At 46.4% G+C, this 25,981-nt stretch overlaps 1 protein-coding gene and 1 pseudogene across 1 annotated transcript in view; both read left to right on the top strand.

Annotated features, from left to right (window-relative positions):
* LOC144104474 (iris-like) overlaps nucleotides 1-25,981 on the top strand; it is a 150,272-nt gene that overhangs the window by 70,140 nt on the left and 54,151 nt on the right. The window contains exon 4 of the mRNA XM_077637515.1: nucleotides 24,140-24,419. Within this exon, the coding sequence (XP_077493641.1) occupies nucleotides 24,140-24,419 (280 nt within the window). The remainder of the gene's footprint in view (nucleotides 1-24,139; nucleotides 24,420-25,981) is intronic.
* Nucleotides 372-2,366, top strand: LOC144105057 (uncharacterized; annotated as a pseudogene).

The raw sequence follows: 25,981 nt of genomic DNA, 5'->3' as shown, positions 1-25,981 counted from the left end.
TTGACGTCGAGGAGGTTCGCGCGGTCCTGCACGACCTCAACAGCCGGTCGGCAGCTAGCCCGGACCTCGTCACGAACAAGGCGCTCAAGAACCTCGACGACGGCTCGATTGAGAACCTCGCAAAATACTTCAACAAGTGCTGGAGAGCGGCCGCGCTACCAAAGCAGTGGAAGACCGCCAAGACTATCCTGATACCCAAGCCGGGAAAGCCATCGGACAAGGACAACCTCCGGCCCATCTCGCTCACGTCCTGCGTGGTCAAGGTGCTGGAGCACGTCCTGCTCAACAGGTGGCAAGACTACCTGGAACGAGAAGGGCCGTACCCGGCCACGGTGATCGGCTTCAGACAGCACCTAAGCACGCAGGACGCGATGCTGCAGCTCAAATCCCAAATCATAGACGATGGCGGCAGCGCCCGCGACAAGGCAATCCTGGGGCTCGACCTAAACAGCGCCTTCGATAATGTAAAACGCTCGGCGATTCTGTCCCAAGTCTCTAAGCTCAACACGGGCGAAAGATCCTACAACTACATCAAGGACTTCCTCACGGACAGGACCGCCGAGCTACGAGCAGGCGACCTACAAACGCAAGAGAAGAAGCTCGGGAGCACCGGCACACCGCAGGGATCGGTCATTTCGCCGATGCTGTTCAACCTGGTAATGATCGGAGTGGCCGAGAAGCTCGCGGACATCGAAGACGTCAGGCACACCATCTACGCGGACGATATCACACTGTGGGTGACCGGCGGCAGCGACGCCCACATCGAGGGCGCGCTGCAAGCCGCCGTCGACGCGATAGAAGACCAGCTGGAAGGCACAGGACTGAGATGTTCGCCGAGCAAATCGGAGCTCCTAATACTCACACCTACCAACAATGGCAGAGGCAAGACCAGACAACGCGAATGCGAAAAAATCAGAATCGTAAGCAAATCCGGTAACGTGATCCCCGAGGTCAGCAAAATCAGGATCCTCGGCATGGTCATCGAAAGGCATGGAAGAAACGGCGAAACCATCGCCCGTCTCACGGCAAAAGCGGCCAACGCTATGCGACTCCTCAAAAGAGTCACTACCCGGAAGGCTGACATGAGAGAGGAGAGCCTAATCAGGCTCGTCCAATCCATCATCAGCCACGTCGCGTACGTTGCAGCCTACCACAGATGGCTGCAACACGAACGCAACAAAATCAATGTAATCATCAGAAGAGCGTACAAGACGGCGCTGGGCCTTTTCGAGTCCACGAGCACGACCCGCCTCCTACAACTCGGGATGCACAACACGCTCGAAGAAATAGCCGAAGCGCAACTGACCTCTCAACTGGAGCGGCTGTCCACGACCAAAGCCGGGAGGAAGATACTGGACGACCTGGGAAGAGGACACTCGAACGAGGCGGAGATGAAGCTCCCCGTCCCCGAAGAGGTCCGACGCCAGACCAGAATCGACCCCATACCCAAGAACATGAACCCAGAGTTTAACAAGGGAAGAAGAGCGGCGAGGGCCAAGGCTCTCATCGACCTGCACGCCAACGACGAGCACGCGCGGTACGTGGACGCGGCCGAATACCAACGGAACGCCTTCGCAGCGGTCGTCACAGAGGCGTCGACCGGCGCCACGAGGACGGCAGCCAGCGTGAGAAGCGCCGGAGCGGAACAAGCGGAGGAGGTGGCCATCGCCCTGGCCATCGCCGACGCAGACTGCTACACGGTGCTGAGTGACTCGAGACAGGCGGTGCGAAACTTCGCCAAAGACCAAGTCTGCAGGGAGGCCGAGCGCGTACTACGAGCGACCAAACTGCAAGACAGAAGAGTAAGAATCAAGTGATTTCCGGCGCACGCGGGCGACGCGTGGGAACGCAGTGAGAACCACAATGAGACGGCACACGCAGCGGCGCGAGCGCTAACCAACCGCGCCCCGGCAACACACCGTCCGACGTGGTTCGGAGCCAAGGACCGCATGACGGACTACAGCGAAATCACGAAGGCCTACCGCCTGGCTCGCAGGACTCTCCCACCCCCGCACACGAGGCTGAGTCGAGCGGAGGCGGTACTACTGAGACAGCTCCAGACCGGATCGCTACCGAGCCCGGGACTGATGCATCGCATGTACCCCGAGACCTACCCGACCGATACGTGCAGAGTCTGCCGGAGGGAGACGGCAGATCACACGCACATCTTGTGGGACTGCATCAAAAATCCAAAGGAAGCAAGGTCAAGAACAATCCCGCCGCGGCTGGAGGCAGCCGCGAAGAGCAACGACCAAGACCAACAGCTATGGGCCGTCCAGCAGGTCCTCGGGGCGCTCGAAAGGCAGGGACCCAGCGAGCCGGCAACGGCGAGCAGAGACCCGCGCCGAGTAACGGCAACCTCGTAGACGACGTAAGCCCTCGTCGGGGCGCGCGAGCGCCCAACTGCAGGCACAAATAAAGTTTGCTCCAATCCAATCCAATCCAATCTGTGTGAGAATTGTCTTTGTCAGTTACAGCTTGACCGTCTATGTGGCTCAACTTGTAACGCAGGTTGCCCTTGTACATCCTGTAAATATATTATCTCTTTGTCTCCATCATCTGGCATCAATCATCGTCTGCTCCTTCTACACCGTCGAATTCACGTTCGGAGATGTCCAGTGCCCCTCCGAAGAACCCAAAGAACCATCTTTGAATTTACTGGCGCAGTCACGACAGGATTCGGCACCCTTCCAAGAGAAAGGAAGAAGACCTCGAGCTTCAGCAGCAACCAAGGGACGGCTGTGCGAGCCACCTTCGAGGACGACCAGCCAAGGCGTGACATCCGGGCTCTGGGCTACAACCTACAGCGACGCTGGTGCTGGGTGAGTGGGATTTCTCTCGTCTGGTCGAGGTTGGGTTGGCTTGTGTTAGGAATTTGAGGGTGTAGGCGTTTAAGATCTCAAGATGCATGCCGCAGCGAGGTCGAGTTTCCAGTATGCTGTTAGATACAATCGAAAGTGAAATGCAGCGGTTCGAATTATAATTCGAGCGGAAGAAACTCGAGATCTTGCGGGAGGAAGAGAGAATAATGAAGGCACTCGGGCGACAGCAGGAGGCCGGCAGGCAGGCTTCCGCGGCGCCCGACTCAAAGGTGCAGCGCAGGTCAGACCTAGGCCCCGTTGCCGTGCGCTCTACCGTAGGCGGCAACTTGTCTCGCTCCCAGACGGAGGGACAGAACGAGCGCCGGCAGAATATTAGCAGTTCATCCCAGAGAAGAGCAGCGGCTCGCGGCGCAAGGCCGCAGGCGCACTCGGAGAACTTAGTGGCAAGGGGTGCAGCACAGATAGAGGCCGTGACAGCACTCGAGACACTGCATGGAGGCGGCGGGCAGTCCGACGTTGCTTCCGTAACTAAGGAGCAGCGGCGGCCAGACCTAGGCCCCAGGGCGTATCCCACTAGTACGGTAGAGAGCGACCCCTCCCTGCATTCGACGAATGCACAAGGTCAGGGCGAGCGGAGTACGGCCCCCTTTTTGCACGGGAAAGCCAGAGCCTAACCCCTCTCATGCACTATGACAATCAACTTTACCGGACAGCATCGACCCGCGAGCTGCCGCGTAGGCCGCGCACGCCATACCACAGGACCGGAAGGCTTGCAATCCGTATTTGGGACAGATCGCGAGGCATAGCCAGGCCAGCCTCGGCCGGCGTGAACGTTCCCGCTCACCCAACGGGGGACGTGCACGGAACTGTTCAGCGCCGGCAAGAATTGTTTTAGAGACACTTGCACGTCAATGGACTTTGGTGTGCTTCGTTTGCGTGGGTGTCTTGCGTGTAACTGGGCTGTGCGATTGTTAACGGACTTATGCGCCGCTACCAAATTGTGTTTTTTTTGTGTGTGTGTTGCGTGTCAGTTATTCTGATGTGACATAAAACTGTTCCTTTTAGAGTTATTGTATCAGAGAATGGTACATGGCAAAAATCTGTTGCCCTTTCGTTACAAGAAAATCTGAAAATGTTATCCATTCAAGATCCATTCCTTGTCCGAAATTATGAGCAGGTTTTAGATTTTTTCAAGTCACATGAGGAACATGGCATTTCTGTTTTTTCGGTTGACATAAAGGATCTTTATTATTCCATTCCGCATGAAGCTTTGTTATCGTGTGTTGAAGATTGTATTGATCAGTACGGACCTATTGCCTTTCAAAATGCTTCTGGCATCTCGGTAAATGGTTTTCTAGAACCTTTAAAATTTTAGCTTAAATCTACATTCATAGTGTGGGACGAAAAAACACATCTTCAAACAGAAGGCATTTGCATAGGTTCTTGCATAGCACCCATCTTTAGCGACTTGTTTTTAGCTCAGTTGGACAGGTCTTTTGCGGATATAGTAAATGATACCAATGTCATCAAGATTTTTAGATATGTGGATGATTTTCTTATTGTACTTAACAGAAACGACGGTTCCTTCAAGGATGATGTTCGTAATGTCCTCACTTCAGTCCGTAACCATTTCCGTCCTCTAGAACTAACGTTTGAACTACCTGAAAAGGGGGTAATCAAATTCCTTGACATCAACATTATACTACATCATGATCGGACTTCCTGGTTGTTTAAACCTCGAGGTGAAAAACCTTTATTACCTTTTCATTCAGCACACTCGAAACACGTAAAACGTTCTATTGTTCACCTTTCTTTTGTTAATTCTCTAGTGAAGTCATGTCCGCACCTCATGCATGAAAGTTTTTCACAGCAGTGCAAGCGGTTGGAAAACGCCGGTTACCCTTCCCATGTTCTGGTTTCAGTAGCGGAAGGCGTTTTAAAGAACTTATGCTAGAAAAAAACGCAAGACACTCAAGAGGCTACGGTTAGGAAAGAGAAAGTAGCAGTTATTCCTTACTTTCATCGGCTTTTCCATAATCTTAAAAAAATATCGCAGCGTTCGGGAGCCAGGGTGGTTTTTTCAGCCCTTAAAAAGTTAAGTTATTAGTGCACAAAAAATTTGACATAATCCAAAAAGACGGTTGGCTGTACTAAGAAACATAAAAAAATTGTGTTGACTGCATTGAAAATGTTGTGTATCAGATACCCCTTTCCTGTGGCAAACAGTATGTAGGGCAAGCAGGCAGATGCCTGAATGACAGGCTTCGGGAACATGGGCGTCATGTAAGTGATATGCGTGGAAAAGGTTTGTCAGCCCACTGCCGTGTGTGTCATTGCGTACCACTCCTAAAAAAATGTGTACTCTTGAAAATGCACAAAAACCACTTAACTAGAGAGATAATTGAAGCGGAATGGATTTATTTGTTGGATGATGATTGTGTAAGTAGTCCTTCAGTTGCTCTGTTGCCGGAGGAGATCCTATATTTGTCTGATATGCGGTGCTAGCGGCGGTCTGATAGTAGTGCATGATAAGTCAGTATAAAAACCACCCGTCTTTCACGAAATAAATATTATGTTGGAAGTTAGCGCTTTGTGGTGTTGTCTTTCTGTGTCCCTGTGTTTTTTGCGCTACCAATTCTACCCTGTTGTATATGTTTACTTGTATTCCCAATGGTGCAGAAGAGCTTCAACTTGCACTGTTATCTTTGTTTACTTTTGCCTATTTTGTTAAACTGCTTAGTTTGTATCCCCACCCTGCTAAAATTCCAACTCCTGGATTGCAAAATAATAAATAAATAAATAAATAACTAAATAAATAAATAAATAAATAACTAAATAAATAAATAAATAAATACTTAACTCTAGAAAGGCCGCCATATGGCTCAGTGTTTAGGGTGCCCAGCTGCTGACCCTTATGACTCTGGTTCGATGCCGGTTGTGGTGGTCGCTTTTCGAAGGAGGTGAAATGCTAGAGACCCGCGTACTGTACGATTAAAGAAGCCCAGGTGGATGAAATTACCTGCAACCTTGCACATGGCGCCCATTATAGTCTGAGGTTGATTGGGACGATAAACCAAATTGAAATCAAAAGATTAACTCCAGAAATTAAGGGTTTAGTGATGTTGTGAAATCGAAGAAATAAAGAACCACTCCCTGTTTTTCACTTTATTTATCCACAACAGGATTTTAGATCTCGGGGATGCAACACATAGATATTAAAAATTTTAACCACTGTGTATGAAACAAATACATACGCAAAAGCATAGGTGAAACTATGTGAAAAACGACATAAGCACTCTCAGAAGTACGACGTGGCACCCACAGCATGCATACACGCAAGAAAAAAAAAACAAGAAAGAAAGAAAATTGACGCGTTGAACCACAGATGAGCATAACAAACGAACACTGAAACTTCAGATGCTAGCTTCAAGAACTTCACCGTAGACCATTTCATCTGACTTACTGAGCGCATTCCTTCCCTCTACAAAAAGACATAAAACAACTCCTGTCTCCTACCAGTGATAACATGTTCAAAAGACTCCAGTCAATGTCAACCCCTCCGCAGTTCACACTCTTGAATTTTGTTCCACAGTGCACTGATTTCCAGTTGCACCTCTGTGCATGCGCAAGCATGCGCCATCTACATGGAAAGCGTTAAAATATATTCGGTACCTTGACTGCAGTGTTTTTATAGCTGTTTTGTCATTGGTAAACACATCAGTAGGTCGAGCACCCATAAGTATCAAAGTTTGTTTTCGCCTTCGGATGAAACACCTTAGCGCTCGCCTCTCTCACTGCAAACTGAATTGGAGAGTTGCGTTGGCTGCGTCCGCCTTTCGCCACCACTGTTAACCAGATAGCGCCACTCACGCGCGCCAAAGTTCAGCGCACGGAGCCTATAGTTGGATACAACACAAGAACGAAGCGGCTTTTCCCCGTCAAAGGACGCCCTTCCAGCCAGTGGTGTCGGCTGATTCTCATGAGCGAGCAAAGGTGACAACGCACCGAATGGCAGATGAATAGGGATTACCCTTTCCCTCCAAAATCGAGTATAGTGCCCTCCCTGAGTTTGAACGGAGCGGCTGAAAGAAGGAATGAAAGGGCAAGCAATATAAGAAAAACACAATTTGTGCTCTCTCTTATATTCGCGGATTACGTTGAATAGGTTATATGCATAACCAATTTTTTTAACACTCCATCTTGCACAAGGTGCCTCCGCACTGCACTTCTGCATTAGTAGGCTTCAACGGCGCCAAAATTTGATATTTTCTACACCCCTCACAGAGCTCGTGTCGAAGTGAAACATAAATAACAGACGTGAAAGCTTTAAAAACGTGCCCAAAAAGCGGGGGGGGGGGGGGGGGGGGGGGTTAAAAGCGTTAAAATCTTAAGACGCTGCGGAGGATAAAACAAGATAAAGGCACTATCATTGAATCATTTGGCTGTAAGTGGCACAAAAGAAACCGTAAGTGTTCATCAAGCCACCCAGAGAATCCAGCTCGTTTTCCGACAAGGAGAGGGATGCAATTCTCAGGCATTGTTCACCAGCATAATGAATTTGGAGGGCTTCGAAGATTTCCCTCGTCAACCTATCTCGTCCTCGGCCGAGAGTGGTGCAGCGATTAAAGTCAGTGGTGCAGATATTTTCAGGGCTGTATTCTGTGATTTTGCACTTCTTACAGTGCTTACATAGCCAAGTGCCCAGAAATGGCTATACAATTAACGTTGTTTTGATGTTCTTGGAGACGGATATTGATGCACCTTCCCGTTTGACCGATGTACCTCTTCCCGCATGACACTGGGACCGAATAAATTGTTTCTGAATCACAGGGGACATATTGTTCAGAGTGTGTCACCCTACAAACCTCGGGTTTCCGGCGGGTTATTCAATTTGGAACAGAGGGCGGAAAGCCCTCCCCCCCCCACCCCTTTGGGTAATTTTTCATTTTTCTTGTTTTTGTTACTGTCACCTGACCATCTTTTTGCGGCTCTCTACACCATCTTTTTATCGCTTACTTCGTTCGTTCCTGTTTTTTAAATTTTGTGACGCGACCTCACTGGTTGCCAGTTATCGCTGCAGCAGCCCTGTTAACCACCCTCTCATGTCTTCTATTTAAGCATCTCTCCTTCAAAATAAATTTAAATTGTGAGTCAGCGCTCGTGTGTGTCGTTTCTTCGTGGTGTCCGTGTTTCTTCGCGCTGTTTCTAAGTCCAATATTAGCAACAGCCACGTGAAAGATATTTTTTTTATTTACACCATACTGCTAGCCTCATTGGGGAGGCTTTCGCAGGAAAGGGATAAATTACATACACACATAAAAAAACGTTTACTGTCAGCTTAGTGCAGGAATGAAAATAGTAATAATTGCTTGCAAAATAACTTTAAAAAAGCAAGAAGACAATATAATACAATCTGATAAATCGTGTGCACAGAAAACAAAATAAAAACAAACATTTCTTTCCAAACAGTGCACTTATTCCGATTCAAGGTTTGACAATCCTTCCAAAAAAGCATCAAACGAATTACAGGTTACCACATCATTCGGCAACGCATTCCAATCTCGGATGGCTTGTGGAAAGAATAAAGATTTGAGTGGGTGACAATGAAATCTGAACTCGGTAATGTGCTTAGTATGCTTTGTTCTCGAGTTTAATGATTTAGAAAATGACAAGTACTTATATATATCTATTTTGAAAGCATCATTTAAAAGTAGAAAAAGAAAACTTAGCCCTGCAATGGCTGCAATGGTTGCAATATCGAGGGAAAGGCGCTTCCATTCCACAGATGTGCTGTAAGGTATGACTGAAAAGAAGATTTGGTGTCGCACGTTGGGATGCTAACATTGCGGCGGCGATCGATGCGACGTGAAATGTATTACGGGGGTGTTATGAAATAGTCGTGAAGCGCAACGTGATGATATAGCTTGTGAAATAGTGTTAGGCGACAAATTTTGCTGCGAGTTTGTCACGGTGGAAGTGATACGATAGATTTCATGGCTGTGATGCTTGCCGTACGGTTGTAATTTGTTAGAATGAAGCGAATGGAATTTTTTTTAGTCTAATTCAAAGTAATACATCAGGTTTTCATGCACAGGGTTCAGTATTGATGCTGCCTATTCTAGTTTAGGACGTGTAAGTGTTTTATAGAGTATAAGTTCTAGAGATGAGGGAGCGTCAGAGAAATTGCGACGTAAGTGTCCTAACATGCGGTTAGTGTTATTAATCACGTAGTCAATATGAATAGACCATGTTGAGTTTTGAGTGATATGAAATACTAGGTACTGTATGTTTTCACTCAATCAAGAGGGGTGCCATTGAGATAATATGATGGAAGAGCGTTAGATGTGCATGAAACACGGAAAGCTGTCCATTTATTAGTGCTTGATTCTATATTCCGTGTAGTGCACCAGTTTGACACCACATTAAGGTCTAACTGGAGAGCATCAGTATCGTTGATGTTATTTATTTCCCGTAATATTACACAACCATCAGCAATAAGGTGAATGTTAGAAGATGTGGCAGAAAGAAGGTCATTAATATAGATTAAGAACAGGAGTGGTCCAAAGACTGATCCCTGTGGAACACCAGATAACACGTTAGCAATCGGTGAATTAGTGTTATTAGCATGCACAAATTGCGAACTGTTAAGAAGGAAAGATTTATTCCATGGAAGACGTTAGGATCGAGTTTAAGATGCCTCAACTTATGTAGCAGCAATTTATGGCATACTTTATCAAAGGCTTTGGAAAAATTTTTAAAAAATGCAGTCAACGCAAGATGAGTTGTCAAGTATGCGGTATAGCTTATCAGTAAAGGCAAGGAATAGAGTTTCACATGAGTATGTTTAACGAAAACTATGTTGCGCAGGCGTCAAATATGAATCCTCATCGAGAAAGGTTACGAAATTCTTGAAAATGATATGTTTTAGCAATTTGCAGCATGTGCTAGTGAGCGAAATGGGACGAAAGTTGTGAGGGGAGTGCTTACCACCAGACTTGTGAAGTGGAACCGCCTTCCCAATTTTTCATTCGTTAGGAAGGCTTGCTGTGACGAATTACTGTTGAAAAAGTTTGGTTATTAGAACTGAACTAAAAGCACAAGTATTTTTTTATGAATTAAGCGCTAATTGAATCGAAACCAGGCGAAGAATCATTTTTTAAAGATTCAATTAATTTTTCTACACCAGGTGGACCGACAGTTACAGATGACACGTCGGGAACCTGTGGTGCGGTATGAAAGGAATCATTAACGTTTTGAAATGGAGGAAAAAATATCAACAAATGTGTCATTCAGCATGGAAGCCCATATATCATTGGGGATAAGCTTACCGGAGGCGTCTTCTAGTCTAATTAATGGGTCGTTCGCAGTGTGTATAACGCGCCAAAATTTTTTAGCACTCACTTTCAAAATAGTTGGTAATGTGGCAGACAAAGATTTATTCTTTTCAAGTTTAATCGCGTTGACGTAAGCGTTGGAAGCAGACGTCTTCTTCGCCCATCGCGCATTAGATGGCGAAAGCTTCGCGCGACGGTATAAACGTTTATTTTTGTTAGATAATCGTCTGATGTGAGAGTTGCGCCAAGATGAATGTGGATTAGAGGTGGCGATGGGCTTAGAGATATACTTATCAGTTCGTGAGCCTTCGTTTTGAATTATATCCAGTTTTCCTGGACAGAGCAGTAGTCTGAGTTTGCAATAAAGTAATCAACAATGTGCCCAGTTCATTGTTAAAAGCGGCAAAGTTGGCTCGTTTGTAATCTAGAATAATTTTTTTTCTTTTGTTCACTTTTGTACGTGGTATATTATTGCAAATATTGAGCAGAACGTGATCACTGATGCCTGGAGGATATCTTATGTCAGTAGCTAACTCTGTATTAGTTGCTAGAATTAGATCAAGAGTGTTCAAAGCGGTATTTAGTGTCCTGGCGGCTTTTTTAACTAATTGAGTTAGCGAAAACATGGTGCATAGTTCTAAGAAATATATAGCTTGATAGAAAGGGAGAGTTGAAGAAGGGGGCTCAGCAGTCTATAAATTAGTGGGAAAATTAAAGTTCAAACAAGTAGAAAAAGCGGTGCTGAAATAAATCGTGCGCGAAGAAGATTTATAGCGTCGTGAAGTTCGTTAGTGTATTGAATGTAGCGAATAAGAAGGAGAACGGTAACAGACGCCAATAAGCATTTAAAGATGACCTGTCACTGTTGCCTCACAATTTTGTTCTAATTCCCTGAAGGCTTGGATACATGAAGATGGAATGTCTTAGAAAGGGCAAGTAAAGCACCGCCGCCTTGTTTAGCTGTTCTATCGCAATGATATACCGAATAGCAATGAGCGTTATGGAAGATTTCTGAATCTGACACATGCGTTGGGAGCCATGTTTCCTTTAGCGCTATAATGTCAGCTGAGCATGTGTCTATGGCAGAAGATAAAGAAGTATACTTGTTAAGTAGGCTCCTGACGTTGGTATAAAGAACTGATATCGACGATGACAACTGTCCACTACCCCTTGCGACTCCCTACGGTGCAGCGGAAGATCCAGCTACGGAATCCAGTCCAGACGATTCGCCGCGTGCCACGATTTCTTGAACAGTGTCAGTGGCAGGGTTATACATGAAGCATTTCTTTTTATGTGCGGCTTGTTATATCGCATAATATAAGAGCGAGGGCCAGCGTGATAATTTTCGAATTCAAAAAGTTTTTTTCGAGCCTGGCGCATAGCCGTTGAAAAATCTTCGCTGATAGTGATGTCATCTGTTTTAAATTGGCTACGAAGGGTTTATATCTTGTCTTCCGTTTTAGTGTCGGAAAATTTAGCCATGATTGGCCGACACTCATTTGCAAAAACGCCCAGGCGATGTGCACGCTGAACTGAACTCGAGGGGCGTACTTCGACAACCTTAGTCAAGGCTTCCAGGAATTTAGACTCACTATCCGCCCAAGTCTCTTCCTCATCGGGCACACCCCTAAATATCAAATTTTCACGTCGTGATCTATCTTCTGTTTCATCAAGGCGAGACTGCAGCAAATCATTTCGAGTACTGGCCTTCTACAGATTTCATTAAAGATGAAAGCTCTTGATCTATGTCGTCGAACTTCTTAGCCTTTTCCTCAAGTTCATCAAGCCCCTTGTGCATGCCAGCTAACTTTGATTCAATGTTCTTCTGACTACTCCTAATGTCTTTTATATCAGCTGATAGTTTGGCCTGATGTTTTGAGCTTTGCAACGTACGAGAATGTACAGGGTCGTCCAAAATATGTGCGAACACGGCGCAGCGCGGCCGCGCTCCGCGGAGCGTCAGCGCATCCGGCGTGGTCGCGCATCGAAACAATGTGGCGCAAGCGCACAGGAGACAGGAGGCGGTGCTTCGTGTCGTCTGCTACAGTGACGAAGCGCACAGAGCTTGCTTTGCTGGGAAGCGCACTTAACTGTGTGCTGGCAGCGCCCAGACGCGCCGAGATGGCACTGTCGCATTTTACTGACAGCAGCGTCTTGTTCATGGAAGGGTACCAACTAGCAGAGGGAGCTAGCTTGGGCACGGCAATCTCTTATCCGCTGGCACGGCTGATAAGATGCTGCAGATACGAGCCAAGCTAAGCGACTTCTCTGTACTAGTGAATGATTGTCGGATGACTTGTGAAAGCACGATCCACTGCACATTTTTTATGTTCATCGGCTGACAAACGTCAAGCTATCAGTTTTTAAAAGTAGTGATGTCACTTTTTTCTTTTCATGCTTATTTCTTATGCTGCCCCACTAATAAAAGCGGTGTAACAGTCGAGGGGTGTGTCAATTTTCGCCCAACCTTGGGAGAGCAAGCGATGACTCGTGTTCCGGAGAACGAAAGATGGCAAATTGTAGCGCTAAGTCTACAAGCATACTCTCAGAGGAGGATATCAATGTTAACAAATCAGCCACTTCCGACCGTGAACCGGATTGTTCAGGCATACCGAAAGGAGCGAAGGATCAAGGATCATCCGCGGACAGGCCGTCCCAATGTCAACAATGAAGACGACGACATGAACATCGTTGCGGCCGCTGTGGACAAGCCCACTGCCAGTGCGACTGAAATTAAGAATACTGTCGGGCTTCCAGGTGTGTCGAACGCAACAGTGACGCGTCGCCTGCGCGCGGCTGGCCTCAAGTCATGAACAGCTGCACAGAATCCACTTGTGAGCGAGAAGAACAAGGAGAAGCGCCTGGCATTTGCTCGAGATCATGAGCAATGGAGAGAGGAGCACTGTGGAAAGGTCGTATTTACTGACGAATCTGCTTTCACGACCAGGTGGGACCAGCGTCAGCGAGTCTGGCGGCCTCAAAGCTGCCGGTAAGTGTAATCATCTAAGCAATTGTATCCTAAAATGAAGGATCATTTTAGGCACTATTATTTACTGTTATTAAGCTTTAAACGTCAATATGCTTGTTCTAACAAGTATCAAGAATAATTTTTGCAGTAGTTCTCCAAACGCGTACGTTAAGCAAATTATCATATTAAACTTCGACAGAAATAAAGAAATTCTCTAAAGTAACAGCACAGCTGCGATCAGTGACGAACGCCACAACGATAATAACGAGTTTCAGAGCTTGTGTCAGTTACGGCTGAAATCTATTAATAGCGAATGTTATGAGCTGGTGCGCACATTTAAATCGCGCAGAACATCTTGTTCATCAGTATGGGAATGGTGAGAAAGTGACTGTAGGATCAGTTAATATTAGAAATTCGTTAGTGGCAAAGGAGGCTGCTATTGCCCTAGCGTGCCTCAGTACCATAGCCAAGATCATCTCGTCTGACAGTAATGCAGCTGTTTACAACTTTTGTTAGGGGGTGGTCTCCAGTCAAGCCGCCAGATTACCCCTCAAGCAGAGAGGTCTCCCTCATAAGGGTTCCTGCTCATGAGAACATTCTGGGGTATGAGGCTGCTCACAATCTCGCTCGGGAATTATACATCCGAGCTTGTCTGGAAGTGCCCCTGAGTGGAAATAAAGACCCTCCCATAACGTATAAAGAAATTACCGAAACACCAAGACTGGATAGGAGAAGACTCACTTCCGGATAGGTCACTCTCTCCAAAGGAGTGCAGGGCCTGGAGGAGGCTTCAGGTCAACAGATTCTTCCTGTACTCTATACTACACGATGAAGACACTGGAGAGCCTGAGCTATGCGCTAGCTGCCACAGATAGACTTCGCAAAATCACTGAATATGGGAGTGTACGGATTCTCCTGGGGCTAAAATCATCTTAGAGCTTGCAACCAGGGAAGAGCTGGTCCGGAGTCACGACCCATATCAGCAAAGACTCATCATCCGTCAGGTGGAGACAGCTTACTACAAGATTCTCTCCGCGGTCTCCGATACTGAGAGCCGGCTGGCCGGCACCCCCTCCTAATTGCTGCGCGCCGACCGTGAGGCCCCGTGATGAGGGGAATGAAGTTCATTCATTCATTCATCAAGAGATAGGTGCCGATAGACAGCCAATTTTTTACATTGTGGCATATTCTTGGAGTATTTTATGATCTCTCAAAACACTTGAATTCATAAAAGAATGGCCTCGTTCACAATTTCTTGTATGATTGTGTTAGGTGGCCCGGTAATGACCGCTAAACAATGCTAAAAGATAGTAATTGATATTTCTGTTCCTTCTAGCTTGCCGGTCGCACCTGCATTTTTTACCAATACTAAGAAAATGTTTTTCGTTTTCTGCAGGTATATGCCTGAGTACATGCTGCAAGTCGCTGCCAGCGGCCGCTCCGCTGTGAATGTTTGGGACGCTGTGACCGCCGAAGGCCTGGGACCCCTGGTTCGGCTAGAAAGCCGCTTCAATGGAGAGGCCCACTGCTCAATCCTAGACGATGTGCTCTTACCGTACCTTCTAGGGGGACCGTTTCCGGAGAGCGACTTCATTCTGCAGCATGATAACTCGCCAATACACAAATCGAAAAAAGTTGCTGCATTCCTTGAGTGCCGCGACATCGCAGTGCTGGAATGGCCTGCTCAGTCCCCTGACCTAAATGTTATTGAGAATGTCTGGGGCATCATGAAGAGCGCAATGACCGGCCGACAGCTGCACGGCCTCTCAACGGATGCTCTGTGGACTGTTGTTCAAGAGGAGTGGGAGCGGCTGAGGTCCAATGCGAGCCTTTGTAGGTCCCTATACCGATCCCTCCAGAACAGTATGAAAGCCGTCATAAACGCAGGAGGCGAACCGACCCGCTACTCACCTTGGTCATGGAACTCGTTGAAGAGCAGCACACAGGAGAAAATAAAACTCCGCGCATGAGCGAACCCTGAACAGACTCGGTAGATAATGAATTTTATTTCCTACAATCAGTTTTGCGTTCTCAATTAGATGTTTTATCTTGATTTATTTATTTATTTATTTATTTATTTATTTATTTATTTACAATACCCCTAAGGGCCCTCGTGCGAGGGTATTACATAGGGGGGGGGGGGGGGGGCGATACAAGCATAAAAATATGGCACAGGCTTTAGAAACAAAATACACGTAATAATTAATTAAAAACTAGTAATGTACACAAATAACAACAACAAACAACGCAGAAGAAAATACTCAGTAAATGCACATAATACAACAAAAATACCAAATCTGTTAGTCCATGGTTTGTTTTAACGAATGCTGAAACGTTTGTGGGTTAACCTCAGTAGCTATGTGTGATGGCAAGTTATTCCAATCTATTATAGTGCGAGGAATGAATGATTTCGAGTAGAGCAATGAACGGCATGTGACGCGTTTTATTTTGTTAACGTGGTCGCGGCGAGGAAAGACTGCAGGGTGTGGCAAAAAGAAGTCGTCGTGGAGGGTGGGATGGTGATACAGTTTGTGAAGCAAGGTTAGGCGAGCGAAATGGCGTCGACATGATAGCGGTTCCAACTCGGCACGTTGTTTTAATGCTGTGACACTGGTGAAGCGTGAATAATCTGAAAAGATGAAGCGAACAGCACGGTTTTGCAGGGATTCAAGGTTGTTTATGATGTAAGCTTGATGAGGGTCCCATATGGCAGACGCATACTCAACTTTCGGGCGGATTAGCGTGATGTAAGCAAGTTTTTTTAAGTGTGAAGGCGCGTGTTTGAGATTACGCCTAAGAAGGCCGAGTGCGCGATTTGCTGATGCTAAGATTGTGTTAATATGGTAATGCCAAGTTAGGTCAGACTGAAAGTGAACTCCTAGGTACTTGTAAGTTGTTGTAAGTTCAACTTTATCGTTATTGAGGAAGTATGTTGTAGCAATTCGAGTGGAACGGTTAGTAAACGACATTAACTTTGTTTTAGATGCATTTAGAGACATTAGCCAGGAAGAACACCAAGCCGTTACAGCGTCAAGATCAGTTTGAAGTGATTGGCGGTCGGTTTCATTAGTAATATTACGATATATTACACAATCATCCGCGAATAACCTAATTTGAGACGATACACACTTGGGTAGATCGTTAATAAAAATTAAAAAGAGCAGAGGGCCAAGTACACTTCCCTGGGGGACTCCAGATGTTACGGGGACAGAAGACGAGTTAAAGCCGTTGACAGAGGTGAATTGTTTTCTGTTATCGAGGAATTGTTTTATCCATGAAATAACGCTGGGATGGAGATTTAAGTTTGTCAATTTGGTTAGGAGCCTGTGATGGGGAACGCGATCAAAAGCTTTAGAATAGTCTAAAAATACTGCGTCAACCTGTAAGCCAGCGTCTACTGCGGAAAATATGTCGTTAGTAAATCCAGTGAGTTGTGTGTCGCATGAATAACCCCTGCGAAAACCGTGCTGGTATTTGAAAATGATATCGTGCTCCTCTAGATAATTAATTACTTGAGTATGAATTATGTGTTCCAGGAGTTTACAGATGTTGCTGGTTAATGAGATAGGGCGATAGTTAAGTGGAATGGTGCGGTCTCCGGATTTGAAAATGGGTATTACTTTCGCTGTACGCCAGTCGTCAGGAATTGTACCAGATGATAATGATTGTCAAACTTTTGTGTCCATGAAAGGGTACCTGACGTGCGAGGTTGTAATTTCACCGCCAGTTGTCCATTCTGATAGGTGGTTACTTGTCTCCTCATGTTGGCGATTTTTAAACGCGTACTGTATTCCTACCATGTGCGAAATGTCCGTAGAGGAGCACCGACACCTTCAGCGTCTACAGCAAGATAAAATCTAAACTTTTGACGCGCTATGAATGCAATTGTGTACAAACTGAATGCGCGCATTTTTCTGGGAGTGTGTGGCACGTAGGAGCTTTTTCTGTCTCATGAAGAAAGTAGTAAATAATTTTCTTTACACACTACGTAGGGTTCAGGGTGAACTAAGTGAAAAAGAAAGATGGCAGCAGAAATTCAAAGGTAACCGGTGGAATGATTGAGCAGGAGCCTTAGTTCGCTGTGCAGAGTAGGGTTGTGAGTAGGGTTTTTCGTCGTTTGCATTTTTATGCATCAATATTCTACCAAGTAAGAGAGAGCATCGTTTTTGTAATACGATGCGTAATGAGCTTGTTTGGAATTGCAGTTCGTTTCACGCTCTTTCGACTGTTTACTTATTAATTCTTGGCATTTGGGAGCTCTCTTTACATGTGTTCTGGCATTTGGTACGTTTTCACTTGCCCGCAAAATATTAGCAGCTGGTATTTTAATCAGAAAACTAAGCAATTTCTTCGTTGGGAACTAAAAAAAAATACTTCTTTTCTACGCGATGAACTTGACTGTGAAAGGGTGCAAAAAGAGAACAGTATACAGCAGTGGGCCGTGTGCCATGAGCAATAACAACAGTAAATGAAATAAGCTTCTTATGTTCAACAACAACATTGAGCGCAGAGGCATCGAAATTTTTAAGCTAATTATTTCGTCTCAGATTTGAATTCTGCGTGACGATCTTGAATGTGATTCCAGCTAAAGCCTTCAATCAACCTAAGTGCAAACGCTTTATTTTATCGGTTTCATTCCTAGAGCCGTTAATTATGAGGCCTCTGGCCCCAAGTATCCTGCTGCAAGGAGCGTTTAACTGGCATAGAGCCCAAGCGCCGCGTTCTTTTTATTGTCACCGTCACCACCTGAGACTTTCGACTGGAAGCCTGTAGCAAATATGCTTCCTGCCATAAATATTTGTTCCGGATTAGGCCCTTTCCTCGCGGTTACATACGGCTGTTTCCTTGATGTTACGCTACGGTACACCACGTTCGAAGAAAGCGATGTCGGCAGAAAGCGTCAGGGGAGACAAGAAAAACACGTGAGTGGCGCGGCAACAGAGAAGAAATAATTCTAATAAGGCATTTCAGTGCTACGATCAGGATCCTTTGACTTAGGGCATGAGCTTCCAACCAAATGCATTGTAGTTCAGCCTTCTTAATGGTGAAAGTAAAGATATCTTGAGTAAAGAAAAAGTCACACGATTGTACAAATTTACCTTCGTAATTTAAAAAAATCGTACAAGGTTCGGTGCTTTCTTTCATTTCTATTTTAAGTTTAGAAGTACTATCAAGCAATCTTCGGGCTATTTCGCCCTAGGCTGATCATGGACCCAGAAGAGCAAAGCTGAAGCCAACTGCGTGCACACGGTTTAGCAGTTCCTGCTGTAAAACATCTCATTCGACTCAGGAAGAACGGACAGAAAACAAAGCTGTGCTCCGTTACCCCACGCCGCCTGCAGAGTGCCGTCAAGTGCTGAGAATGTCTCGCTGCGCCTGCACTGTGGAGAGCTCCTGACTTCTGAGTCGGAGGAACCAAGTTCGATCTCGGCCGCTGCGGCCCTGTTTTGATGGAGGCGAAAGGAAAGACGTTCATTTAATGCGTTATATCCGTGCATGGTAAGATTCGCCGAGGGTGGAAATGATCCAGATCTCTCTACTACGTCGACGTCTCCCATTGCGTGAGTCGCTTTTGGGCATTTCACTGCATAAACCAATCCAGACTAGAGCTGAGAAATTTGAAACAATACCTGCATTTAACCGAGTACGCTCTACGGGGACACATGCTGCTTAGTTGACGTGTGCGGGACCAGCAACAACGCGCTGCAGTCAGTAAAATGCGACAATGCCATCTCGGCGCGTCTGAGCGCTGCCAGCACACCGTTAGGTGCGCTTCCCAGCAAAGCAATCACGGTGCGCTTCCGCACTGTAGCAGACGACACGAAGCACCGCCTCCTGTCTCCTGTGAGCCTGCGCCACATTGTTTCGATGCGCGACCGCGCCGGATGCGCTGACGCTCCGCGGAGCACGGCCACGCTGCGCCGTGTTTGCACATATATTGGACGACTCTGTACATCCTTAATCAGCTAAAACATAAATTTCATTTGTTCAGACGGATTGTCTGGCAGGTTGTCTATGTCGAAAGAGCGAGTCATAGGACCCGGGTTGGATTCAATGTCGCCAGAGCACAAAAGCAGGAATATCATTGAAAAACATTCAGAACTAACATCAAAGCACACCCAATAGGAAACATTGGTTGCGCTTTCTAGACAATCACATGTAAGAAGACTGTCTTCTTACATGTGATTTTCTAGAAAGCGCAACCAATGTTTCCTATTGCAATGAACCAACTTGCCCAACAACGCATCCTTCTAAAGCACACCCGTTGGCAAGGGCACATAAGTAAACAGCGACCGTCGCGTTTCCTAGCGTGCAAAGAATAGTGCGTACAAACCTGCACGGTGAAGAAACAAAACATTGGAGGCATGCCGATGTCACTGTTCCCGTGCCCACTGAAGGGAAAGCCAGCGTGTTGTCGGTTTAAACCCGGTGTGGGTGACGATATCATCGTCGATGACGCTGGACGGGTGTGGACGGGCGATTCCATGAGCAGAAAAGCCTGGCCGGGAAAAAAGCTGAGGTTGTCGGTGAACCGAAGCCCAGAACTTGCAACCACCGGACCAGGGAAAAACGTTGAGTCGGTGCCTGCAGACTGCGAAGTTTAAATGGCGAGCGCCGGCACGGCCTGCACGATGATTAAACGAAGCATTGGAGGCATGCCGATGTCACTGTTCCCGTGCCCACTCAAAGATATGAAAGAATCCACAATGTTATCTCGTATGATGAAGCATGCAGCAGGATGAGGAAATAACGTGTCTATTAAGCTCACTTTTCAAAGATGACAGCACCATTCCCATCAGCGAATGCGCAGACGCTCTGCGATTGATTTTAAGAAGTTATAGTAAGACTCTCGTCAACTGTCTTTAAGGTCTCGTAAACTTGACGCCGGCCTAAAAAATGGCGCTTTGAAGTTATAAACTTAGTTTTATTTATTTATTTAATTTCCAATACCACCCTCCTTTCTCTGGTCCCAAGGAGGAGATGCAAAAGTATTGTATATCTTGTTATTGCGCGCGGCGCCACGTGCTTTTGCACTCAGTTTGCAGGAATTGCCTCATTGACTTTCTAGGCGCATGCCACGGAATGTTCCCCCGGGTTTTTCCCATACTATGGTTATCACGAGCCATATTCTGTACTGAAACTCCTATAACATAATATGCGAGCCGGCCCAGCTTATTATCAGGTGAAGTGTATTGCGGCTGTTTTGCGGAATTTCTTAACAAGAGTACTGATTTTTAACGTACCACATTATGGCAATGTTGCCTATCGGGTATTGCCAGTCCGACCTGAATAACAGGGCAATGCTGACCAATCAATACCGAGATATATATCATGCTGGCAGCCCAACATAAATAACCAGATATTATTTAGTAACGCATATCATGGATGTCGTTTATCATATCGGAAGTTCTATTTTCCCACTTCTGTACACACTGCAGGCTAGCTATATGCTCGTTGTTTTTCGAGCCAGCCTTCAGCGAAGCATCCGTAGCCAGAAGTGAGCATTTGACCTCAAAAATCTGGACCTCACCTCGACCTCAAAAATAATTTGCCGACCTCACTCAACCTCAACCTCATCAGTTGAAGTTGAGGTCCCCTTAGATGCCCTCACCTCACTTTTCCTAAGGCCCCTGCTGACCTCACTCACCGCACTCAACCTCACCTTAACCTCAAATTGTGAGGTTGAGGTCGGCTCCTCGACCTCAGAAAACAAGCGAGAAACAAAACAAAACGCGATTAAGAAGTTCTTAATTTTTAAACAATTCTGATAATACTGCGAAACACGAAAGCCAAAATGATGATGGTATTATTTATTATTGTGTGTACAGATACCATTGATGTGCACGCAATAGGATAAGCTTATTGGGATGAACGCTAAGAGATTACATGGCCTGCGGGCAGGGGTGTCCAATACCCGGTTCCCACCAGTACGTCGGTAAGTACTTTATATGTGTCAATATTTGGCAACCTGCTTCGTGTATACTTTTTCGTATTGGAAGCCTCTGGATCATTCACGCCCGTACAGGCAATTCAACAACACGGAACCTCTACCCCATCTACCAGAAATTAGGAGGAAGGGGTGGCGGTATTCACGATGCTCTTTCCAGGCTTGAGAATAGTTTCCAAATATGAAGAAACTGTTCGTCGATGTACTTTCCAATGCGATGGTTATGCAGACGAATATCAGTACATTTCGATTTTCTGGCTCTATCCGGCATAGCGAGAATGCTATTTTCAGTCCTCTGTATGTTGCCTTCGAAAACACTTAACAAGCTGCGACTAAAGCACACAAACAGAGGCACGTTGTATGTATATCTGTGTAGAAGCGAACGGCTTCTTTTATCAATGCGAAAGCATTAGATGGCTCACTTTCAAGGTCATATCCGCAAAAAAGTGTCTGCAAGAAACGGCATCATGTGACGTCATGAGCCGACGAGTCACGCGACAAAGATGATGACGTCATATAAATAATATTAATTAACATAATTAAGTAGTGCTAAGACAAACATTCATAATTAGTGATGTCGTATGAGTGTGCCGTCATACCAGGTCACGTGACAGCGATGTATTGTGCCATCAAACCTAGTCACGGGACGACGCTCTAATATGACATCATACCTACTCACGTGACTGCGATGTAATTTCTCGTCATACCAGTCCCCATCCACCTCCCTTCCATCCCCATTTCAAGATCCATATGGATCCCACATTACTACCCATTCGCGCATGACGCATTACAAAGAGTGCCCACAACTCGGTGCACATTAATGACATTCAGATTGTCTAGCAGGTAAACGCGCCAGTTCTCATGTGTGACACTGCAAAGATCACGCAACGACATATTCCTTTGACTCTCGAAATGATGGCGATGATCATGATGCTAACAGTGCGTCCTTATGAGCCCGGGCCATTCTGATATACTGCTACGAAATTATAAGTTGCCAGAGAATATTCATTAAATATTGTACATTGGCTAGCAACGGGAAAATAGGTATACCTGCAGCTTATAATTAGGAATGATGATTCTGATATTCCTAGGAGGTCAAGACCCTCCCCCGTTTCCGCCACTTCCCTCCAGGTGGCGATGGTAATGGATTCGAAATACTGGGAATTATTATTATTATTATTAAATTCTCCGATGACTTGGTGCTCCCGCGGCATTTTGAAAGAAAGGGCTAGATTACGTCTTCGAACACTGTGCCAACTATTAAAATCACACGGGACAAAAACAACTGGCCTAGAGTGAACCACTCTCTCTGTCAAGAGCACCGCACCATGGCTCTCCGCTCAAATTTCACCTCAGCGAAATCTTCCCCCCCCCCACCCCCACCCACCCACACACCGGGAAAAAAAAGCCTAATTACTCATAAGCCTCAAAAGAATTCTGGTTACCATTTCGTTAACCAGTCTGAGACAAGATGCTTTAAGTCAATCGCTTTTTTTCTTTCAACATCGAACTAATCAAGGGTACGCCAGCATTCTCGATCTTTTTTACCCGCGAGCACTGCAGGAGCATTCTGCTAAGCTGCTGAAAGAGAATATTCGGTCTCTGCGAAATAGTTAAAGGAAAGAAAACGTGTAGTGCCTGGTCGTCTGCAAGTCAGGCCGCCAACCTGACTGATCCCAGACGAAAGAAGAAAAAAATAGAGAATGATTAGAAACATACAAACAAAAATCGCACACTAAAAACAGAAGCGAACAACAGTGTGCCCCATTAAACGCCATATTAGAAGGTTCGAAAGAGCGACTCAGCAACACAGCGCGAGCATTTAATCAGTTCTATTCACACATTTTCTTTAAAAAAAGGAAAGGGAATCAGATGCCACGTCATCGTACATTAATTTTAGTTTTGCATTTTCTCGCCGCTTTAACACCGCTATGCTGGCGCGTTCGCCTTGTGTTGTGGTGTTTCGGCATAATAAAGGAATTTATGAGAAGGAACAAGGAACCGGAGACCAAAAGAGAGCTTATTCGGAAGGATAAATAAGTGAAATTATATTTTCATCTGCTTGCATTAGGGAACGGGAATATACAGAATTAGTGTGGGATTAGAAAGGGGAAGTCACCGATCAAAAGGTTCGACTGTGTTTTATAGGCTTTTCTGGCTTCGTGCTTCTTTAATAAAATCAGCAGGTGTCCTTGTTAGGAACAGCCTGAATCATATTCTCTCGCCTGTGCTGACTACTGCAGTTTCTCTTGAATCAGCTTGTAATGTACAGCAGGATCCCCTTTATTCTACTGCAAGACAAGAGCCATGACGTCAGCGCCGGCAACGACCATGAACACGAAGCAGTCATACTTTGGGCCATCCGCGCTGCGACAAATTTATTGCGTGCTTGTTGGACTGAACTTATTTGTTTGCGGCATCAAACAAAGCTACCGCGGGTCAACGTGAGTTACGTGCTTTGCGCGCTCCCGGGAGTTTGAGCCGACCGGCAGGCAGCTAGGGATGCTACGCTAGCGGGGCAAGGGGGAGGGAGAGCGGCGTGCTGTGACAGCAGCACTCCTTCCAAGAAGACCAGAGGGGTGCGTCTTCCTATAGGCTCGGGCTGAACGGACAATACGGCGCCGCACCGAAAGCTAAGAGCGGATTGCGCCATCCGGTTGTCTAGACAGGGGAAACCGAACACCAAGCGTCATTCCATGCACACTGCGGTGATGCACTGCAACTCCGCTTCGGAAGCGACACTCGTCGGAGTAAGACGTGGCAACTGCAAAAAGCCTCGACCTCACTGAATGACGACCTCACTCAACCTCGAACTCACGCGTGAGGTTGAGGTCTGATTTGCTGACTTCACTCACAAAATTTTGAACCGTCGCCTACCTCACCTTACCCTCACCTCACGACGTGAGGCTTAGGTCATTTTGAGGTTGAGATCGACCTCACGAGGTCGGCACCTCATGAGGTTGCCCACTTCTGTCCGCAGCACACGGCCCCAGCGTTAAGCGCCGCAACGCATCCCACTCGGCAATAGTCGAGGTGCCCTGCAAATTGACCCCGGCTTCCTTCGCAGGCTGCATCACGCCATCCTGCCAGGTGTGCTTAGTGAGCGCGGTTGACTTCCGGGGCTCGTGGCGGTACACATTCGACGAGCAGACAGCCACCCTCGAGGCCTTCCACGCGTTCGACGGCAGTGCTTCGAATGTGGTCATGCTCCACCAGACGGGCCACTTCCCGATGGCCAGCTGCGGCCACCTGAAAGCCACCGCCCTGCAGCTGCCTTACGAGCAGCCGCACAGCTGCGGATCGGCCACGGAGATCCCCACGCCTTCGGACGGCACCTTGACGCCCGCGTAAGAATTGTCGCTTTAAATGATCAAAATTGGTTCTCTTTATTTACATGATTATTTGATTTCACAATACTACCCGCCTTTCTCTGAGCCCAAGGACGAGATGCAAATGTGTTGCATATCTTGGAATTTCAAGCAGAGCGAGAAAAACGAGAATCACCAAGAAACTTAGAGACGAGAGAACAGGAGAGCGCTGGTATTCCAGCGTTTTTGTCCTGGCGTCTCGAAGTTGCTTCGCATTCCTTCTTCGTGCTGTCTAAAGCTTCAAAATGAATATCTCACTCGCTTACACCAGTATATTAATCAACACAGTCGGTTTCGAATAAGCAAATAACCGGCAACACGGTTTGTGCAGACAAAACTCTAAAAATAAACTCGTCAACGCAAAAAGTGTATGGAGTTTTTAAATTTCTTGGCCTCAAATATAAGTTTTGTGAGTTAGCTCAGTCCGTATCAAATAGCCCGCCAATAAAGACCATACTTAACCGCACTAGTTTTTTCGAAACTTTTCGGCAGGTAATGTTACTGAGCATAGCCACCTGTACTTGGTTTCAGCAATTTAGATAATTAAGTTTAGTTAATGGGGGTTTAACGTCCCAAGGCGACTCAGGCTATCAGAGACGCCGTAGTGAATTGCTCCTGAGATTTCGACCACCTGGGGTTCTTTAACGTGCACTGACATCGCACAGCAAACGGGCCTCTAGAATTTCGCCTCCATCGAAATTCGACCGCCGCGGCCGGGATCAAACCCCCGTCTTTCGGGCCAGCAGCCGAGCGCCATAACCACTCAGCCACCGCGGTCGCTGAGCAATTTAGAATACGAAAGAATTCTTTTATTTCTGCTGTGGAATAAAATGTTGAAAAAAGAATAACTGTTGAGAAATTATTAGCGATGTAAAGTGGCACGTTGTTTTAGCTACGTGATGCGAAATGTATGTTTATTGATTTCACCTCCGATCTGTTATTATCATGCCATTTAGAAAATGGCTCTTACTGGGCGCGCCTCGCCTTTGGCAAGCACGGGAGGCGCACAGGGCGGCATGTCAACGGTGATGTAGATGTCGTAGCAACGTGCTTCAGGAAAGAAGTCTCACCAGACACAGTTACCACACCGGTGTCCCAGCCGTTTGAGCACCCTCCACGCATGCGGGAGGTGCGGGGTTCGATCCCCAGTGCCACCGGGTACCCACCAGTTATACAATGAGTAAAAGCATTCTCCTGCCTGGCGCCTCCTTTTGGGATGAAATGCTGGGAAATGGTCTTTGACCCCACCTTGAGTAGAAAAAAACAACCGTGCACCATGGCGCTCTTTTTGGCCACAGAAGGCCTTGCACCACAAAAATTCACCATCATCATCATCATCATCCCACCACGCCTAGATAGAGTTAAAACAACCTTTATGCGGGCCTTATATGAGGCACTAAGCATTTTTTGTGTCTCTTTTCAATGCATGCCGGAAACTAGGCTACTCTTCAACCCGATGGAGAGTGTTCAATTCAACTGTTATACCGACAGCCGAAAACCGGAAGAAAATGTGAGCTGGAAAGCACAGGCTGAAAGCCTTG

The sequence above is a fragment of the Amblyomma americanum genome, chromosome 9 (genome assembly GCF_052857255.1).
Source record: "Amblyomma americanum isolate KBUSLIRL-KWMA chromosome 9, ASM5285725v1, whole genome shotgun sequence".
Taxonomy (NCBI): domain Eukaryota; kingdom Metazoa; phylum Arthropoda; class Arachnida; order Ixodida; family Ixodidae; genus Amblyomma; species Amblyomma americanum.
Note: the sequence above shows the minus strand (reverse complement) of the source record. Positions and strands in the feature narration are given on the sequence as shown.